Here is a 15,897-nt window from a genome sequence, read left to right on the forward strand (position 1 = left end):
ATGCAGATCTCTATTACACTAGATTGTACAGTGTTAGAAAACTAATAATTCGATTGTCTTGCTCGACAACATATAATGAGCCAAGGATAACGTTGATCTTATCCAAAACTCCAATGGTGTGATGAGGCGAAACGTAACGTAACGCCTAAGATGTGCGCGGGAAAAGAGTCAAAAAAGACAGTAGCCGTTGGATGTAGAGTAAATGGAGGGTTCAGATTGATTGCTTAACAGGTAATGATTGTAGGACCCACGGAGAGGTGAGAAAGATCACGTTAAAAGATGCTATAGAATATTCCGAAAGATGCTATAAAAAATAATCAGAGCTCATCAGCAGCTTCACTCGCCGCATATTTCAACTGATTATCACCGTCGAAGAGAAGAGATGAGCACCACTCAGATATCGGAGATTGAACAGGAGCAGCTGATAGAGAAGCTTGAGATCTTCAAGATCCATGGCAGAGACAAACGAGGACGTAAGATCCTTCGGATCATCGGCAAGTTCTTTCCAGGTACGCTTTTCTGTGTCTTATTTCAAATCGTTTTATTAGAATCTGATTTGAATTTTTTGCTGGAATCAGCTCGGCTTCTATCACTGGATGTGTTGAAGAAGTATCTTGAGGAGAAGATCTTTCCTCGATTAGGGAGAAAACCTTTCGCCGTTCTCTACGTTCACACCGGCGTACAGAGGAGCGAGAATTTCCCGGGAATCTCAGCTCTACGGGCGATCTACGACGCGATTCCGGTTAACGTAAGAGACAATAATCTCCAGGAGGTTTACTTCCTCCACCCAGGCCTTCAATCACGTCTCTTCCTCGCCACTTGCGGACGATTCCTCTTCTCCGGCGGGTGAGTAACCGTCGCGTTTTTTTTTTCGGTTATAAGAAACTGAGATTTTTTTTCTGTTTACTGAATTGGTTTTGTTTGGTGTGGTGATTGGCTACGGTAGGTTGTACGGGAAGCTAAGGTACATAAGCAGAGTTGAGTACTTGTGGGAACACGTGAGGAGGAACGAGATAGAGATGCCGGAGTTTGTGTACGATCACGACGACGATCTGGAGTATCGTCCGATGATGGATTACGGTCAAGAGAGCGATCACGCTAGGGTTTACGCCGGAGCCGCCGTTGATTCATCAGTCTCCAGTTTCTCCATGAGGTGTATCTCTTAGCGCAGATCACGGATCGTGTATTAAAAAACCATATAATATACGGTTAAGAAAATATTAAATATAGATGTGCTTTTCGAAGTCAGTGAGCGCTTTTCACGGAAAAGAATAGACAGCTGTTGGCGTTTTGTATTAGGAGAGGTTGTGAATCTGTAGATTTTTTTTTCTTCTTAAACCTGTGTTCTCTTTTGTTTTTAATTACATATCGGTTTATCTGGTTTAGTTCCAATCAAGTTTGTTTAACCGGGAGGAACACTGTATTATTAATACTCTACGCTATACGACTTCAAGAGACAATAATAGGCCAATGTCAAAAACTACAAAAGAAAAAGAAAGAGAACATTACTGTAATAAACAAATATGTCAAGGACTTGGCTACAGTTTTTTTACTGTAGCTTCATTATCTTTGCCGGTTTCTTGCCATCAGAAACTTCAGTAGAATGCTTCATCTTTCTCCGGTTCACAAACTCTGAGAATGACGGAATCTCTGGGAGCCTTATAGGCGAACGGCTCGGGCTAGTCACTAGCAGCTGTGTTGGTTCATCGACCTGCAGCTCGGTTGCGTATGTGTTTATGTCTTCTTGCTCTATGTTCTCGACTGGTTCTGTCATCGGGAGTGATTCTCCTGATGGCTCTTCTCCTTTGGCGTAGCTTACCACTGAGCTAAGTCGGGTCATTAGATCGTCTCTGCTTGCGGTTCCTAACCATCTCACAGTACTCGCTATCTGTGAGTAGTAAAACGATTTCCCTGCTTTGCTGTATTTTCTATAGCACTCGTTTTCAAGAAACTCAGATGCGTTTTGGGAATCAATCCTGCAACAACGTTCCACTTAAATGAGATGAGAGAGAGAGAGAGGCACTTATAATACTGAAAAGAGGGTTCAAGAGATTTTTACTCTTCTACACCGAGCAGTTGAAGTACTCGTGTAAGCTCGTTCAAGAGTCTCTGCTTGCTTGATTCCCTTAGTGTTTCAGATATTGCATTCTTCTCAGACTTTTTGACCTGCAAACAGTTCAAGTAAGACTTTGCTAAGATAAACTTTTGCATCTAAAGAAGATGAAGTGGAAGTGTTACCAAACCTGTTTATTCCTTTCGTAGTACTTCTCCTCAGCCCGCTCCAGTAAAACAAGTTTCTCATCAACTCCAAGCTTCTTCGATAGTTTAGGTCCTGCTATGCTTTTGACAGCATCAGCGCCATCTGCATGTAGATGGTTCAACACGTGAGTAATGGATATCTATATGCTAAATATCAACGAAGGAAGTGTTACCATCTGAATCTGATATTTCCTCATCGGAATTGCTTCCGTCTTCATTACGGTTCCAGAACTCGGAGTACTCCCCCTCATTGGTCTTATTATCACTCGAGCTTGCAAAATGAGTACGGAGTTTAGTTACACTTTTGTATACCTTTTGTTGCACAATTAGATGAGGTTATTAGCAAAACCTGGTGATGAAAACTCGAGAAGAGTTGTGTCTTCTGGAGGCGGTAGTCGTGAGCTCCTCCAAGCAACGAGCAACTTGATTTGGATTCTTACATGCATCACACGTTTTTTTGCATTGCTGCACAGGAAACTGTTTGCAACAAAGAAAATCAGCGGCGTAAAATTTAATGAATCACTTAAAGATTTGATTCATCATGAATCAGTGAACACACAAGTCACACCTCTTCACCAAAGCTCTCAAGAATCTTTTTTCGTCGGCATCCAGAACCTTCGCAGTATCTCACAATCTAAACTCATGCATCATTAATGAGAATAACTTTCAACTGAAATACAGAGAGCCTGAAAGAAAACAAGAAAGCATTTTACCTGGTCGAAGTTAGATGTTGTAGGCTTCTTTGAGGATGGAGATTTCTTATTCTCCGAGTTCCGCAGTAGAAACTCCTAGCAAAGAGTTGATAAAGTAAGTTAAGTAACTTACTCATAAACTAAAAGCTGTGAAGTAAAAAACTGTCATAACCAGGTTATCATTACCATTTTCTTTCTATCGTCTACACCATAGTATAATACACTTCTTGAAGGTAGCTGATCCCGACCTGCTCTACCGGACTCTTGGTAGAAAGATTCCATCGATTTTGGAACGTTGAAGTGGCAAACCATTCTCACGTCCTTCTTATCTATACCCTATAAAGTCGGTTGTCTGATCATGCTTCAGTGCATAAGAAGTAAATTTAAGAAAAAATATGCAGCATGAGGAAGAAATTTTGTTTACCATCCTGTAGATAAACCATTAGAACGTTTATCAAGTGCCCCCAAGAGCTCCCAAACATAGTAAGACGCAAAGAATATGATCATATTAAACCAAGAACCCAAATGCAAGGTAACTCAGAGAGTTGTTCATACCCGAAAGCCACTGTGGCAACAATAACTTGCTTCTTCGAGGACAACCAGTCATCTAAAACAGTACTTCTCAGTTTACTCTGGAGTCCTGCATGATAGGCTGCAAACATAAAGATTAGCACAAATCAGCTTGCTCGATTCTTAAGCAGGTAAAGGCACAAGGGACGTTTTTACCAGCAGAAGAGATCCCAGTACTGGAAAGATGAAGAGACAAGTCATCACAGGTTGTACGCTCAAGGCAATAGATAATTGCACATATATTTCCACATGACTTGAGCAAGTTGCACAAATCAGTATAAGCGTTATCTATAAGTTCTTTGTACCGAACTGCACCAACGAAAAAACTTATTCAGATGATAGGAAAGCAAAACAACGTTGTGAACTCCTCATGACTTTTTATCGAGAGAAAATAATAGCTAAAAGGGAAACAAACCTTCATAGAAGATATTTGGACGATTGAAAGAAGACTTGAGGACCAAAGGATTCCGCAAACTCAAGGAGTCAATCACATCCTTTTGCACCCTGCAAAGTACTGCTGTTGACAAAAGGCTCTACAATTTACAAATATGTTCTTATAATGCACTGAAACAGAAGATTACTTAGGAGCAGCAGTAGCGGTTAGAGCCAACATTGGAACATCAGCCAAAGAATCTCTTAAGTTTGAAAGTTGACGATAGCTAGGTCTGTTTTAACCACAAAATAAGTTAGAGAATAGCAAGCGCCCACAGAAAAGAATGCTTACACAATGACCACTTATAAACCTGAAGTCGTGGCCCCATGATGAGATGCAATGTGCCTGAAATATACATAAAACAGTCGAGAGAAATTAAACCCACCACATCCAAGCTCAATACCTGAAGCTTTCCTGCTAACTCTTGTACAAACATTACACGGACTTACCTCGTCTATGGCTATAAGATTCAGTAAACCCCTGTCACGGAGCTTTCTCAGCTTCAGCATAAATCCTTTCGTCGCAATCAGTTCTGGAGTTACATACAGCAATCTCACAGAGGGTTTTCCAGAATCAAGGTCCTCGTGGATCTAAAACCAAAGTTCGAGAATCACATAAATGAGATTAAACAATAAAACAAATCCAAGAAGTTATTTCATTCAATCCAAGATATATCGAGGAATAATCAACAAAAACACTTGAAGTGAAACAAACTGAAGAACGTTTCCAAGTGATTTACTCAAACATTATAACAAAACACATGGCATGAATCTTGAATTCTAGCATTCTACCAACAATGGGAATTTATTTACGTTGCATATATATACACATAGATACACAGAGGATATCCAACTCACCTTGTTCCTAACATGTGTAGCTTGAGTGGACGAGAGATACTCAGCAGCAATACCTTTCTCCTTCAACGCCATCACTTGGTTCTCCTTTATTAAACAAAGAATCATCTTTTCAAAAACCCAAGCTTATAGAGAAAGAAGCATGAGAAAAGTACAATGACACTCACCATCAAAGCTGAGAAAGCAAACACACAGAAACAAACAAACAGTTAAAACCTCAAAAAAAAAAAAAACACAGATTCTCCATTCATGGAAAAACAAACAGAATTTTTGTACCAATCAAAGGAGAAACAACAAGGACGATTCCAGGTTTAGCCAGCGCAGGTATCTGATAACAAATCGATTTCCCTCCTCCCGTCGGCATCAAGCAAAAGCAATCCCTTCCTGCCAAATTAAAAAAAAACGAAGGATGATTCAAAGAGAGAGATAGAAACCAGAAAAGGATTTTGAATAGGTGTGTTACGACGACTTTTACCGGATACAACAGCTTGAATCGCCTCTAGCTGCTTCCCTCTGAAATCTGCATGGCCGAAATGCCATCTCAATAGCTTCACCAGTGCTTCTTTTCCGCCGCCGACGTTCTTATCTGAGCGGTGAACGTTTTGCACCGGTAACGGCGATTTCTTCATGTCTCCGATCGAGTCTCCGACGACAAATGTGTGTCGACGACGCTTCCTTAAAGACGACGATACGGGAAAGTGATGACCCAAAACGGTGTCGTTTTAATACTGCGCTAACCAAACCAACCGGACTATTAATTAGTTAACCGGTCGCAATAGACGAAAACTATCCTGAGACAAATGTTCACACCCGGTTCGATTCTGGTTTACTAATTGCCCAATCGATATGATATGGCGGGTGCCGGGTGGGAAACCTGTTGCGTCGTTTAATAGCGTTATCAATGAACACCACGTCGTGTAAATCATATGAAAACGACATGAAAGTTTTATGACATTCGGTTATTTCTTCTCTTAGTTGGTCCGTTAGTTTAGAATTCGGTTATTTCATATCGGTCGAAAGTTAATCGAATTTTTTTTATTCGGTTCGGTTTTCAGTTTCAATAGAATTGTTTTAGTTTTTGGTTTCATGGTTAGTTTGGTTAAAATTTTAGTTTAAATTGAATAAAATTTTGGTTAGTTCGTTTTAGAATTTCGGTTGAATTAATTGACATAATTTGGTAAAAATAAATTTTTAAGAAATTAAATTAATCGATTATCGAACCGAACCAAAAATCAAATTTTTTTTGTTCAATTGCGGAAGTAAACTGCAGGCATTGTTTGATATCATCAACAAGAACATTCTCATTGACAAAACACAAGGATTTGAGATTTAACAACAACACTAGATTCTGACCCGCCCTTTAAAGGGCGGGTATATTTTTTATTTTAATTTAATTCTCATTTTTGTATTTTTTGTGATTATATTTTTATTTTTCTTTGTAATCATATTTGTGTATAAATCTTAATCAAAATATATTTTATTAAATAATAGCAATTTAAAAATTGATCCGATATATTGTCGGTCGAACCTGCCAACCCGCGGATTTCAATTTTTTTGGTAAAGAAATATGACCCACACAACTTACAAACAAATAATTTATACCGGCACCCGCCGCATTTAATTTTGCGGCTATCCGCGGATTATAATTTTTTAATTAATTATTTAATTTAGTTATTATATTTCTAATAAAAATATATATTTTAATAATTTAAATTATTTTTTTAATTACCATATTTTTAAAAAAGTGTTTACATTTTTTTTAAATACTTTTCGGGTCGGCGGATACCCACAATCCAAAATCTACTAATCCGCACCCGTCCGAGTAAAATACTCATAACTCGCATTCGTAAATTGATTTTTTCAAATAGTTGAGACAAATTTATGATTCGTCCTTAAAAGGACGAATATGTTTTATATTTTTTTAAGAAATATAATTTTTATAAAATCCAGACTATAACTAATTATATCTCTGAATATCTAATTTTTTCTCTAGGATTTGCGAATGTACATCATAACTACTTATTGTCATAATACTCAACCATCTATGTTTATATCAAATATTGTAGTGAGTTATGTTACGTAAAAGTAATATCAACCACTTCCAAGGAGTTACATAAAAGTAATATGGTTTATATCAAATATTGTAAGTAGTTACGTTAATATCAACCACGTTCTTTTTATAAATATGAAAAGAAAAGCAATTATATAATAGTAACTGTTTTTAAATAGGTCAGTAAAACAAACTGTTTTTAAAAGGAGTTCACCATAACTGTTTTTCGATAGATGATGATAGTGGGTTTTTAGAATTGTATAATTAGATATTATACTGTTAGACATTGCTTCTTTATTTTTTAAAAATTGGACATAACTTACTATCAATTGGACATGTTGAAGAATTAATAGAATAGATTATTATACGAAAGAAAAAAAAAAGAAAAAAAAAACATTCTCATACGAAAGGAGGATAAAACATACGAAAACAACTCTCAGAAGAAGTCTTTACCGACTTAGTAACACTACCATCACCAAGCTTGAACACGTAGTTAACATTCTTCACAACCTTACCTTCTGTAAAATATATAGCATTCTCCAAACATCCATAATAGTCTCTCGCCAAAACCGCTAAACAACTATCCGTCGCCATGACAAAAGCATTATCTCCCAGAGACTTAACCTCAACCCATTCAACCAACTCCATATCCATCTTATAAACCTTAAACCCAACGGTCCTCTCCACATCAACTCTGCGCACGCGAAACTTCTTACGGAAACGATGAATGATGCATAGTTCTCCGCAATACTCTATGAGCCTCTTGTCTTTGCAATCATCATACTCGTAGTAATCTATTGGAGTCGAAGGTCCGTACTGAAAAATCTTAAGCTCGGATAAACTAATCCACCATATCGCACCGTTTACGTCCAAGGCGTAGATCTGACCTTTGTGGACTATTATGTCCGAGAAATACTCAGCGTCTTTATCTGAAACCCTTGTCCAAACATTATTCTTATCGTTTTTATTACCTTCTTCGTTGTTGCACCACCAGATCTCCTTCTTGTCGTTCACCCCGAAAACAAGATTGTCCACTAAGACAACTCTAGCGAAAACGTTAGATGTGAGTTTATTAGAGAAATCATAGTATCTATAAACGTTGTAAGACTGATGAATCTCTGAGACGGTATACTTCAAAAGATCTAGGGTTTGGTGGGAAGAGGAGTCTACAGGGACACGAGAGAGAGGGTGCAGTAGCTTTTTACGGGTTTCGGAGTCGGAGACATCTTGGGTTTTGATCAGCCATCCTTTGTTCCGACAGGACGAGAGAAACACACGGAAGAAAGCCGCGGGAGAGAGTCGACACGGTTTTGTATAACTACTGTAACGAGAAAGGACACGTCCGGGGTTGCGGTTTTGGCGTTTGGGGTAACGTTTGTGGATGGAAAACGCAGAACGCCAGGTTTTGCAGAGGCTGCGGGATCGGAGAAGCTCGACCTTAGAGAAGAGGCGGCTGGCTACTTCATCGACTAGTTCTTCGGGTAGATCAGACCACTCGACGGATTGATCACTCATCTCTCTTTTCTATTTGTTACGTTTTTTTTAATTCTTTTCTGATATCCTTTGTTTGTTAGATGAGTGATTGGAAGAATGTGAAGATACGTTTATTTATATATAGATACTCTAAATCTGATATGGCAAAAAGAAGTCTTTGATGAAAGATATTTCCTTTTTTTCCAAAACTTCTGTCAAGAAAAAAATATTTTCCTTCTTTTTGAGTCAACTAAAATATATATAATATATATATATATATACCTTGATCCCAAAGTATTTACCTTACATATACGTGAATTTTGTTGTTTAATTTTCTGGTCTAGTCAAAAAAATTTAACTATCTGGATTTTTTCATTGAATGTAAACCTAACTATTTTGTAAATTTACTAAATTATTTCTGTTACAAATAACTTCCACTTTTGACTTGACCATAGATTTAATGAGTTCTTTATTTTGAAAATATTTGTTGTTAGTTAATAGTATTTAGTTGAAAATTTACTCTATTAATGGGTCATAAACAAGTTTAAGAAATCAATATACAATTACTTAGAATGTTCTGTTGATAGCAAAAAAAAAATACTTAATGCTAGAATTTCAATTTAATTTTTATGTATTTTCTATTCAATGTTTGTATATATTTTTATTATTCTCTAGTTTGGCTTTTTTGAGATTTTTAATATTTTCATCCATATTTTCAATTAGGATTGGGCAAATAAAGTGAACCCGAAATCCGGGTCGAATCCGATCTAATAAAAATGAATCCAAACACATATGAACCGACATAAATGCCGAAAGATCTTATTTTATGGTATTCAGATTATTGATATTATTCAAATCAAACCAAACCTAAATAGATTTGCGATAGAACGTGAAACATTCAAAATCCAAAAGAATAACTTATACAAACATTAGCTCAATTCCTCGTATGTATTAAAAAATATATTAAGATATTATTGGATATCTAAAATAATTATTAATTATATACCGCATGAAATTTGATTGTTGAAGATGGCAGTTGAAGATTTAAGTTTTTAGATTTTGATTTGGTTTTCATTAAATAATATTTTATATATATAAATATATTATTTTTATTCAAACTCGTAGAATCTATGGTTTAGGTTTTGACACATCTTCAAACCCAAAGTCCATGAGCTTATTATCATAGGTCGGAACTAGTTGATAGGATCCCCTTTTACGCCCCCATGTCCCTCTCGTGTGGCGGCAGGGGGGCGTAAAAAGGAAAGAGAGGGATGGGGTTTCTCTCGCTTTTGGCTTAGCATAGCGGGCCTTCGTTTTATGCATTCATTTATTTGGTTTTCTTTCTATCAAATAATTATGGTTACCTTTCGTTTGATTTTGAAATGATCACGTTTGATATTGTTTTTTTTTTTTTTTTTGAATCGATTTTATTTATGTTTGGTTACAAAATATGTATAAATCATATATTTTAAAATCGAAGAAACAATTTTATTTATGTTTTAGTTATAAAATATGAAAAACATGTACTTTTAAATTGAAATATCGATTGAGATTCGAACCGGAAAGTACATCGAATTGTACCAATTATTTGAATATTTATTAACTTCGACTTAAACCTGATAGAACCTAAACCGTTCTAGAATCAAACTTTCATATTACCTGAATCGGATTGATTTTGATAAATTCGAAAAACCAAAAACGATTGGGATCTCGAATGCCAATGCCTACTTCCAATAGAAACTCTTTTTGATTATCACCGTCAGTGCAAAACAACTATCTGTTAGCCATAATAAGTGCCTTGTCTCCCAAGGAACTAACCTAAACCCATTCCACCAGCTCGTTGTCCATCTGATAAACCTTGAAACGAACTGTCCTCTCGTTCTCAACTTTCCTTAATGCTAAATTTATTACAGAAACCGGTGAGCAATGCATGACTCTCCAGTCTCCACAGTGATTTTTAAGTACAAAAACATAATGATCCTTTCTTCTTCATACAAAATGACTAAACCCAATGTAATAAACACAATAATTGCATAAATCTAAAACGTGATTTTCTTTCTATATATAATGAAGTTTCCAGCTTCAGATCAGTGGCCCTTTACTGTGTCTGATTGCGTCAAAACGTGCTGCCAAATTATCATAGTCAGGCAGTTTTGGGTGAACGCTTGAGTCCCGTCTCGACTCATCACACTGAGGAGCCTGAGGTGGTGCTCGGCTTGGTGGGAGGGAAGAAGCACGACTCTGTAATGGTCCGTCTTCTGTCTCTGTCTCTTCCTCGTAGTCTGACTCATCAAACTGGATCTCAGAAGTTCTAGGATGATGAGGAGGGAGTGGTGGAGAGTTGTTATAGCTCTGTCTCCTCCTAGCTGCTTCTTCACTGTGATCAGATTCATTTACACACGGATTGTTGCAGCTATGTCTTCTGCAGATTCCTCTGTTCTCTGCGTAGTAGTAGGAGCTTGTTTCAGAATCTCTGGATTGTCTTGTTGAACCTCCTGGATGATCCTTGTTAGCTAACAAGGCTGCTGCTGCTTGTGCTGCTTCAACCGCTTGCTTGGCTAATACAGCTGCTGCTTCAGCCGCTGACTCGGTGTCATGATAACGCGTGGTCGTACTCGTGCATCTGTATTGAAAAAAAAAAACAATAACAAGACTTCGTTATTATGAGTCCTTATCTAGAGACACTGTGTTGAAGCAAGAAAGATGGAGAGATGCATGTCTTTACCTCGGCACTGCTTTGGTAGGAGGATCAATGGATTCATCATCAGAATCACGTTTTACAGGTAAGCTTGAGGCGCAAACAAACGCACGTGGCCCATCCTGCTCATTTACAAAACAAAGATTACATGTTTTTGAAATTCTGATTCTACTTAAAAAAAAAGACACACACATACAATAATGGTTTCTTGTTGAGGTTTGAGAAGTTCTTGTTCTGTCTCTTTAGTATCCCAATCAACCTGGAACTCCTTTGCAATCTCCTTCATGACTTTCAGTTTGACTTCTCCATAGGGGCGCATAACCGAAAGCCTATCAACCAACTACAACACACACACACACACACACACAAAGAGTCAAAAGGTCAGTCCAGATCATGTTAAAGTAAACCAGAAACAAGAGATCTTTTACTTAATTTACCATCCGGTTAACCCACAGGTAGGACGCAACTCAGTAGCAGCAGAAACAAAATCTCTACCGTACTTCTTCTCAAAGATGTCTTTCAGATCTCCAAGCTCCGGAATCTCTGAGCATCTAGGCGCAGCGAAAATCAAACTAGCTATGCCTTCCTTGAGATCCACAGGGCATTCCCTTTAAAAAAACAAGTAAAAAGAAAAAAAAGGTTTAATTGAGTTTTAAGTAAAAAAGACACAAACTGAAACATACTTGTGTTTGGTGATGATAGTGAGTCTTGAAACAATGAGTTCACAGAAAAAGCTCTATGATCTCTCGTTTGCTGCAAGAATGTTCTGTTCCCTAATCACATGCTCAACCTGAATTTGATCAAAAGACCAATTATCAATTAGATTATTATTATTACTTTTGTAAGAGAGAGTTAGAGAAAGTGAAGCTATACTTACTCTGATACGAGCAGTGGCATCTTGACCGGACTGAAGAAGAAGGGCAATGTCACGTCTCATTTGCTTCACCACAACTTGTCTCTTGTTCCTCAGAAGCTTTATTCGAGCTACAGCCATCTTCGCCGCCGTTTTGCTTTTATTTTATTTTTAATTCCCAGACAAAACAAGGTTAAATCATAACTGAACTCATCAATCTCTTTTAATAATGTATAAATTGATCGACATGAGTTGAGTTACCATTTGGAGGAGTTAAAGCCGCGACGGAAGAGAGAAAGACTGAACTTCAATAGCTTCTTCGTCTTCTCCGATGCTACTCGGCCGCCGTCATTTTTCTTACCACCACCGCGTCTCTGACACAGAAGCACGATTACTGAACAAGAAAGAAGAAGAAGAAGAAAAGCAGGAGAAAGTTTAGTGGGTGTGAGGTGTGTAACGGTACAATGATAATAAGAAAGTAACGCTCTTTTGGGTCCCACAGAACTCACAGCCGGGCCGACTACCTTTGACCTTGTCTAAAATATAGCCGTTATGTCTTTAGACACGCGTCACTCATTCATCTCCCACCAAAAGCAAAGACTTTTTTTTTTTTTTGAACACCAGCAAAGACTAATCAGTGATTACTTTTACTGATTATACAATGGGCTTAATGTAATGGGCTGACTTTTCTCGTGGGCTATTAAATATTTCAAGATCTTCCATACAAATCTTTATTTTAAGAAATTATGGATTGCTTTTTGACTATAAGTCTACTAGATTTTGATCCGCACGTCCGTGCGGATATATATTTCAGAAATATATTGTCCATACGGGTGTATATTTCAGAAATATATTGCTATTTATTTCTTATGTCAATATCAAAGCTGGATAAAAAATTCAAATCTGAAGAGTCGAACCGATCACGATCCGAAAAAGTAATACCAAACCTGAACCAAAATGATTAAATATCTAAATTATTCAAAATTTTGATATTTAGACAACCGAAAGCATAACCAATTCGAACCAAAGTATTTTGGATATTAAAATATATCCGAAAAAGATTTATATACTATATATATAATATATATATTAATTATTTTTAGTTTCAATGTATATAAAAACATCCAGAATATATATGATACTTTTAGGTTGGTTTAAATACTTGAAAATATATAAAAACAGTCAAATATAAATATCTAATATAGTGGAAGTACACTTAAAACAGCAAAAATATTTAAAATAATTATTGATTTTGATCCAAAATTTAAACCAAACCAATTTATATGTTAAGTTTAAATATTCTGACATATGCTATTCAGATTTATATACAATATATTTTATTTATAGATTTTAAGAATTCAAAATATATATAAATTTAAAAAATAATTTAAATGAGTTATCCGAACCCGAACTGAACCCGCAAAGATCCGAATATAATCCGAACTGAAATTTAGAAATATCTGAATGAGACTGAAATATTTGACTCTGGAAACCCAAAACTCAAACAGATTCGAAACGAACCCGAATAGATACCTGAACGTCCAACCCTAGTCATAATTCGAACTGAAATTTAGAAATATAAGAACGGGCTGAAATCTTTGACTCCGGAAATCCGAAACCCAAACAAATTCAAACAAACCAGAATTGATACATGAACGCCCAGCCCTAGTCACTTTTATGTATCATATATATGTCATCATATAATTAATTGTATTGGTCCATTATATAAATAATCATATAATTAATTATATTTTATATGTATTGTCTTATAAATAATCATATATATTATATTCTTTAAGTTTAATGTGAAATATAAAACCATAATTTAAGTTGGTATAAGAAATTAATCTTTTGTTGTATTTTTTATATATTAAAACATTTTTTTAATAATGGTTACTGAAAAATATTTTAGTAAAAATAAATTTTTGAATATATGCATATTTTAAATAAATGTTGATATAAATCAACTTTAAATTATTATTTGATTTGAAATATGTATATAAATTTGAAATTTTATTTTATTATTATTTTAGACAAAACAATGTTTTAGGTAATTAGATTAGTCCATTTGCATATTTTAAAACTGATATGATGGATTTTTAATTTTTATTAATAACATAAACCGTTATTTTTTTTTTGCATGATGTATGTAAAAGGTACACGAAGATGAACAAAGTTATAATAGCAAGAACAATATCATAACAGAGGAATAATGTTATAGTACGATATGGAAACATGTATTTAGAAATGATTAATGTGATGGTTTAGAAATGATTATGTTTAATTATTGGCCTGTTATTGTATGATATAGTAATGGTTTAATAATTAGATATTATTTTCGGTATATTTTTTTTTAGAACGTATGCCTTAAGCCTTGAAATGGTTTTGTAATTATGACAACAATTTAATGGTTAAGTTCAACGTGTCGGTTTATTAAAATTAAGTTTGGTTCAATTTAAATACAAAACACAGTGTTTTAATACCAGTGGTATTCTATTGTAATTTTTGTGCAATTTTAACGGGTACATACTATTTGTACTTCCCTTTAATTTTAACTAGGTGATCCACCCGCGCTGATGCGCGGGTATAGTTAATTTTTTTAGTATTTATATGTTTATTATGTAAAATAACTATTTATTTATAACATATATAAATTTTGTTATGAAAGTAGAGTTATATGTATAAAGTGCACGTTAAATCTGGAGAGAAGAAAATGCTTGAGAATGAGATTCAGCAGTGGTTAAAATGCCCGAAGCGTTAAAGCTTCAGCAGGATGCATTTTGAAACGTTAATCGATCTTTTTCTTATTACCCATGCTCTATTAAATCAAGTTCATTCTTAAATCATCACAGTTTCCAGAATACAAAGTAGCCTCAAATACTATAATGATCATTAACACCACGTTCAGTTTCTAAAATATAAAAGATCCCAATGTATTAAACCAAAAGTGACCATACGCCTTGAAAACAAAAGCTAAAACTTAGTCAATGTTTTGAAAGATTTCTTTGTACACGACATTCATTGTTTTTTTTTAGATCTAATCGACATTGCAATAAACTTTGTAAAACTTGAGCAAATCTAATATATAATATATATATATATATATATATATATATAGCATAATAATAGGTCAAATTGACGTGAAATTATATATTTTTCCATAGTTATCTTTTCCTTTGTGTTTATCTATTAATGAAAAATATACAAAACAATTGAGTGAAAAAATTAAAATTACATCTCTAAGAAGTTACCGACGTAACATTTGCGTGACATGCAAGTCAACGAACTTGGAGGACACAAACTCTATAGTTGGCAAAATCTTGATTAATGCAAGTAAATAAATATAGCATAATAGGTGAAATTGACTTGATAATCATATATTCTCTATAGTCCTTTTCCTTTTTCTGTTTTTTATTGTTTCCCAATTTTTTTTAATATATACATATAGCATAATAGGTCAAACTGATGTGAGAATCATATATTCTCCATAGTTATCTTTTTCCTTTTGTGTTTATCTATTAATGAGAAATACATATATATAAACAATTGAGGGAAAATAGTAAAATTTATATTCTTTACAAAAAAGATTAGTAAAATTTGTATATATAGCATAATAGGTCAAATTCATGTGAGAATCATATATTCTCCATAGTTAGTTTTTTCCTTTGTGAAAAAGAAAAAATTAAATCTCTAAGAAATATTGGAAGTCACTGACGTAAGGATTCATATTCCAATTTAAATATGTAAAAGTCATGTACATGTGTAATCGATTTATGCATATCCATACCAAAATTATTAATATTAATTTTATTGACTTTGTAATTTGTAAGCTATTGAATACATGCATGTATATTCCAATAAAAGTTTTAACCGGTGAGATTGTTTAATAATTGAATATATGCATGGTTAGGTAGAGACCTGCATGTTCAAAAAAAACACACAACTGTTTCACCAGACGTAACTCCATGTGCACGTAATAATATATTTTCAAAGTTCTTGAATTTGTAGTTTAAAA

The 15,897-nt window shown here is 34.9% G+C and overlaps 3 protein-coding genes and 1 pseudogene across 3 annotated transcripts; 1 reads left to right on the forward strand and 3 right to left on the reverse strand.

Annotated features, from left to right (window-relative positions):
* The first annotated feature begins 99 nt into the window (after positions 1-99).
* LOC108821905 (uncharacterized) lies at positions 100-1,385 on the forward strand. The gene is made up of 3 exons (XM_018594898.2): positions 100-509; positions 579-846; positions 947-1,385. Exons 1-3 carry the CDS (start codon positions 383-385, stop codon positions 1,164-1,166), a joined length of 615 nt encoding a protein of 204 aa, XP_018450400.1. The 5' UTR covers positions 100-382; the 3' UTR covers positions 1,167-1,385.
* A 57-nt stretch (positions 1,386-1,442) lies between these two features.
* LOC108821900 (ATP-dependent DNA helicase Q-like 3) lies at positions 1,443-5,520 on the reverse strand. The gene is made up of 19 exons (XM_018594889.2): positions 5,284-5,520; positions 5,085-5,192; positions 4,976-4,983; positions 4,812-4,895; positions 4,404-4,544; positions 4,265-4,299; positions 4,103-4,186; positions 3,937-4,025; positions 3,678-3,830; positions 3,507-3,603; positions 3,376-3,379; positions 3,138-3,287; positions 2,973-3,047; positions 2,828-2,893; positions 2,609-2,736; positions 2,433-2,530; positions 2,244-2,362; positions 2,060-2,166; positions 1,443-1,976 (listed from the first exon to the last, which is right to left on the reverse strand). The coding sequence occupies exons 1-19, from the start codon at positions 5,435-5,437 to the stop codon at positions 1,550-1,552; spliced, it is 2,127 nt and encodes a 708-aa protein (XP_018450391.1). The 5' UTR covers positions 5,438-5,520; the 3' UTR covers positions 1,443-1,549.
* A 1,737-nt stretch (positions 5,521-7,257) lies between these two features.
* LOC130500704 (F-box protein At4g35733-like) lies at positions 7,258-8,450 on the reverse strand. Its single transcript, XM_056995657.1, has one exon. The coding sequence runs from the start codon at positions 8,371-8,373 to the stop codon at positions 7,258-7,260; it is 1,116 nt and encodes a 371-aa protein (XP_056851637.1). The 5' UTR covers positions 8,374-8,450.
* Positions 8,451-10,200: 1,750 nt separating this feature from the next.
* On the reverse strand, positions 10,201-13,437 carry LOC108819500 (uncharacterized; annotated as a pseudogene).
* Positions 13,438-15,897: the final 2,460 nt, after the last annotated feature.

The sequence above is a fragment of the Raphanus sativus genome, unplaced genomic scaffold (assembly GCF_000801105.2).
Source record: "Raphanus sativus cultivar WK10039 unplaced genomic scaffold, ASM80110v3 Scaffold0016, whole genome shotgun sequence".
In the NCBI taxonomy this organism is placed as follows: domain Eukaryota; kingdom Viridiplantae; phylum Streptophyta; class Magnoliopsida; order Brassicales; family Brassicaceae; genus Raphanus; species Raphanus sativus.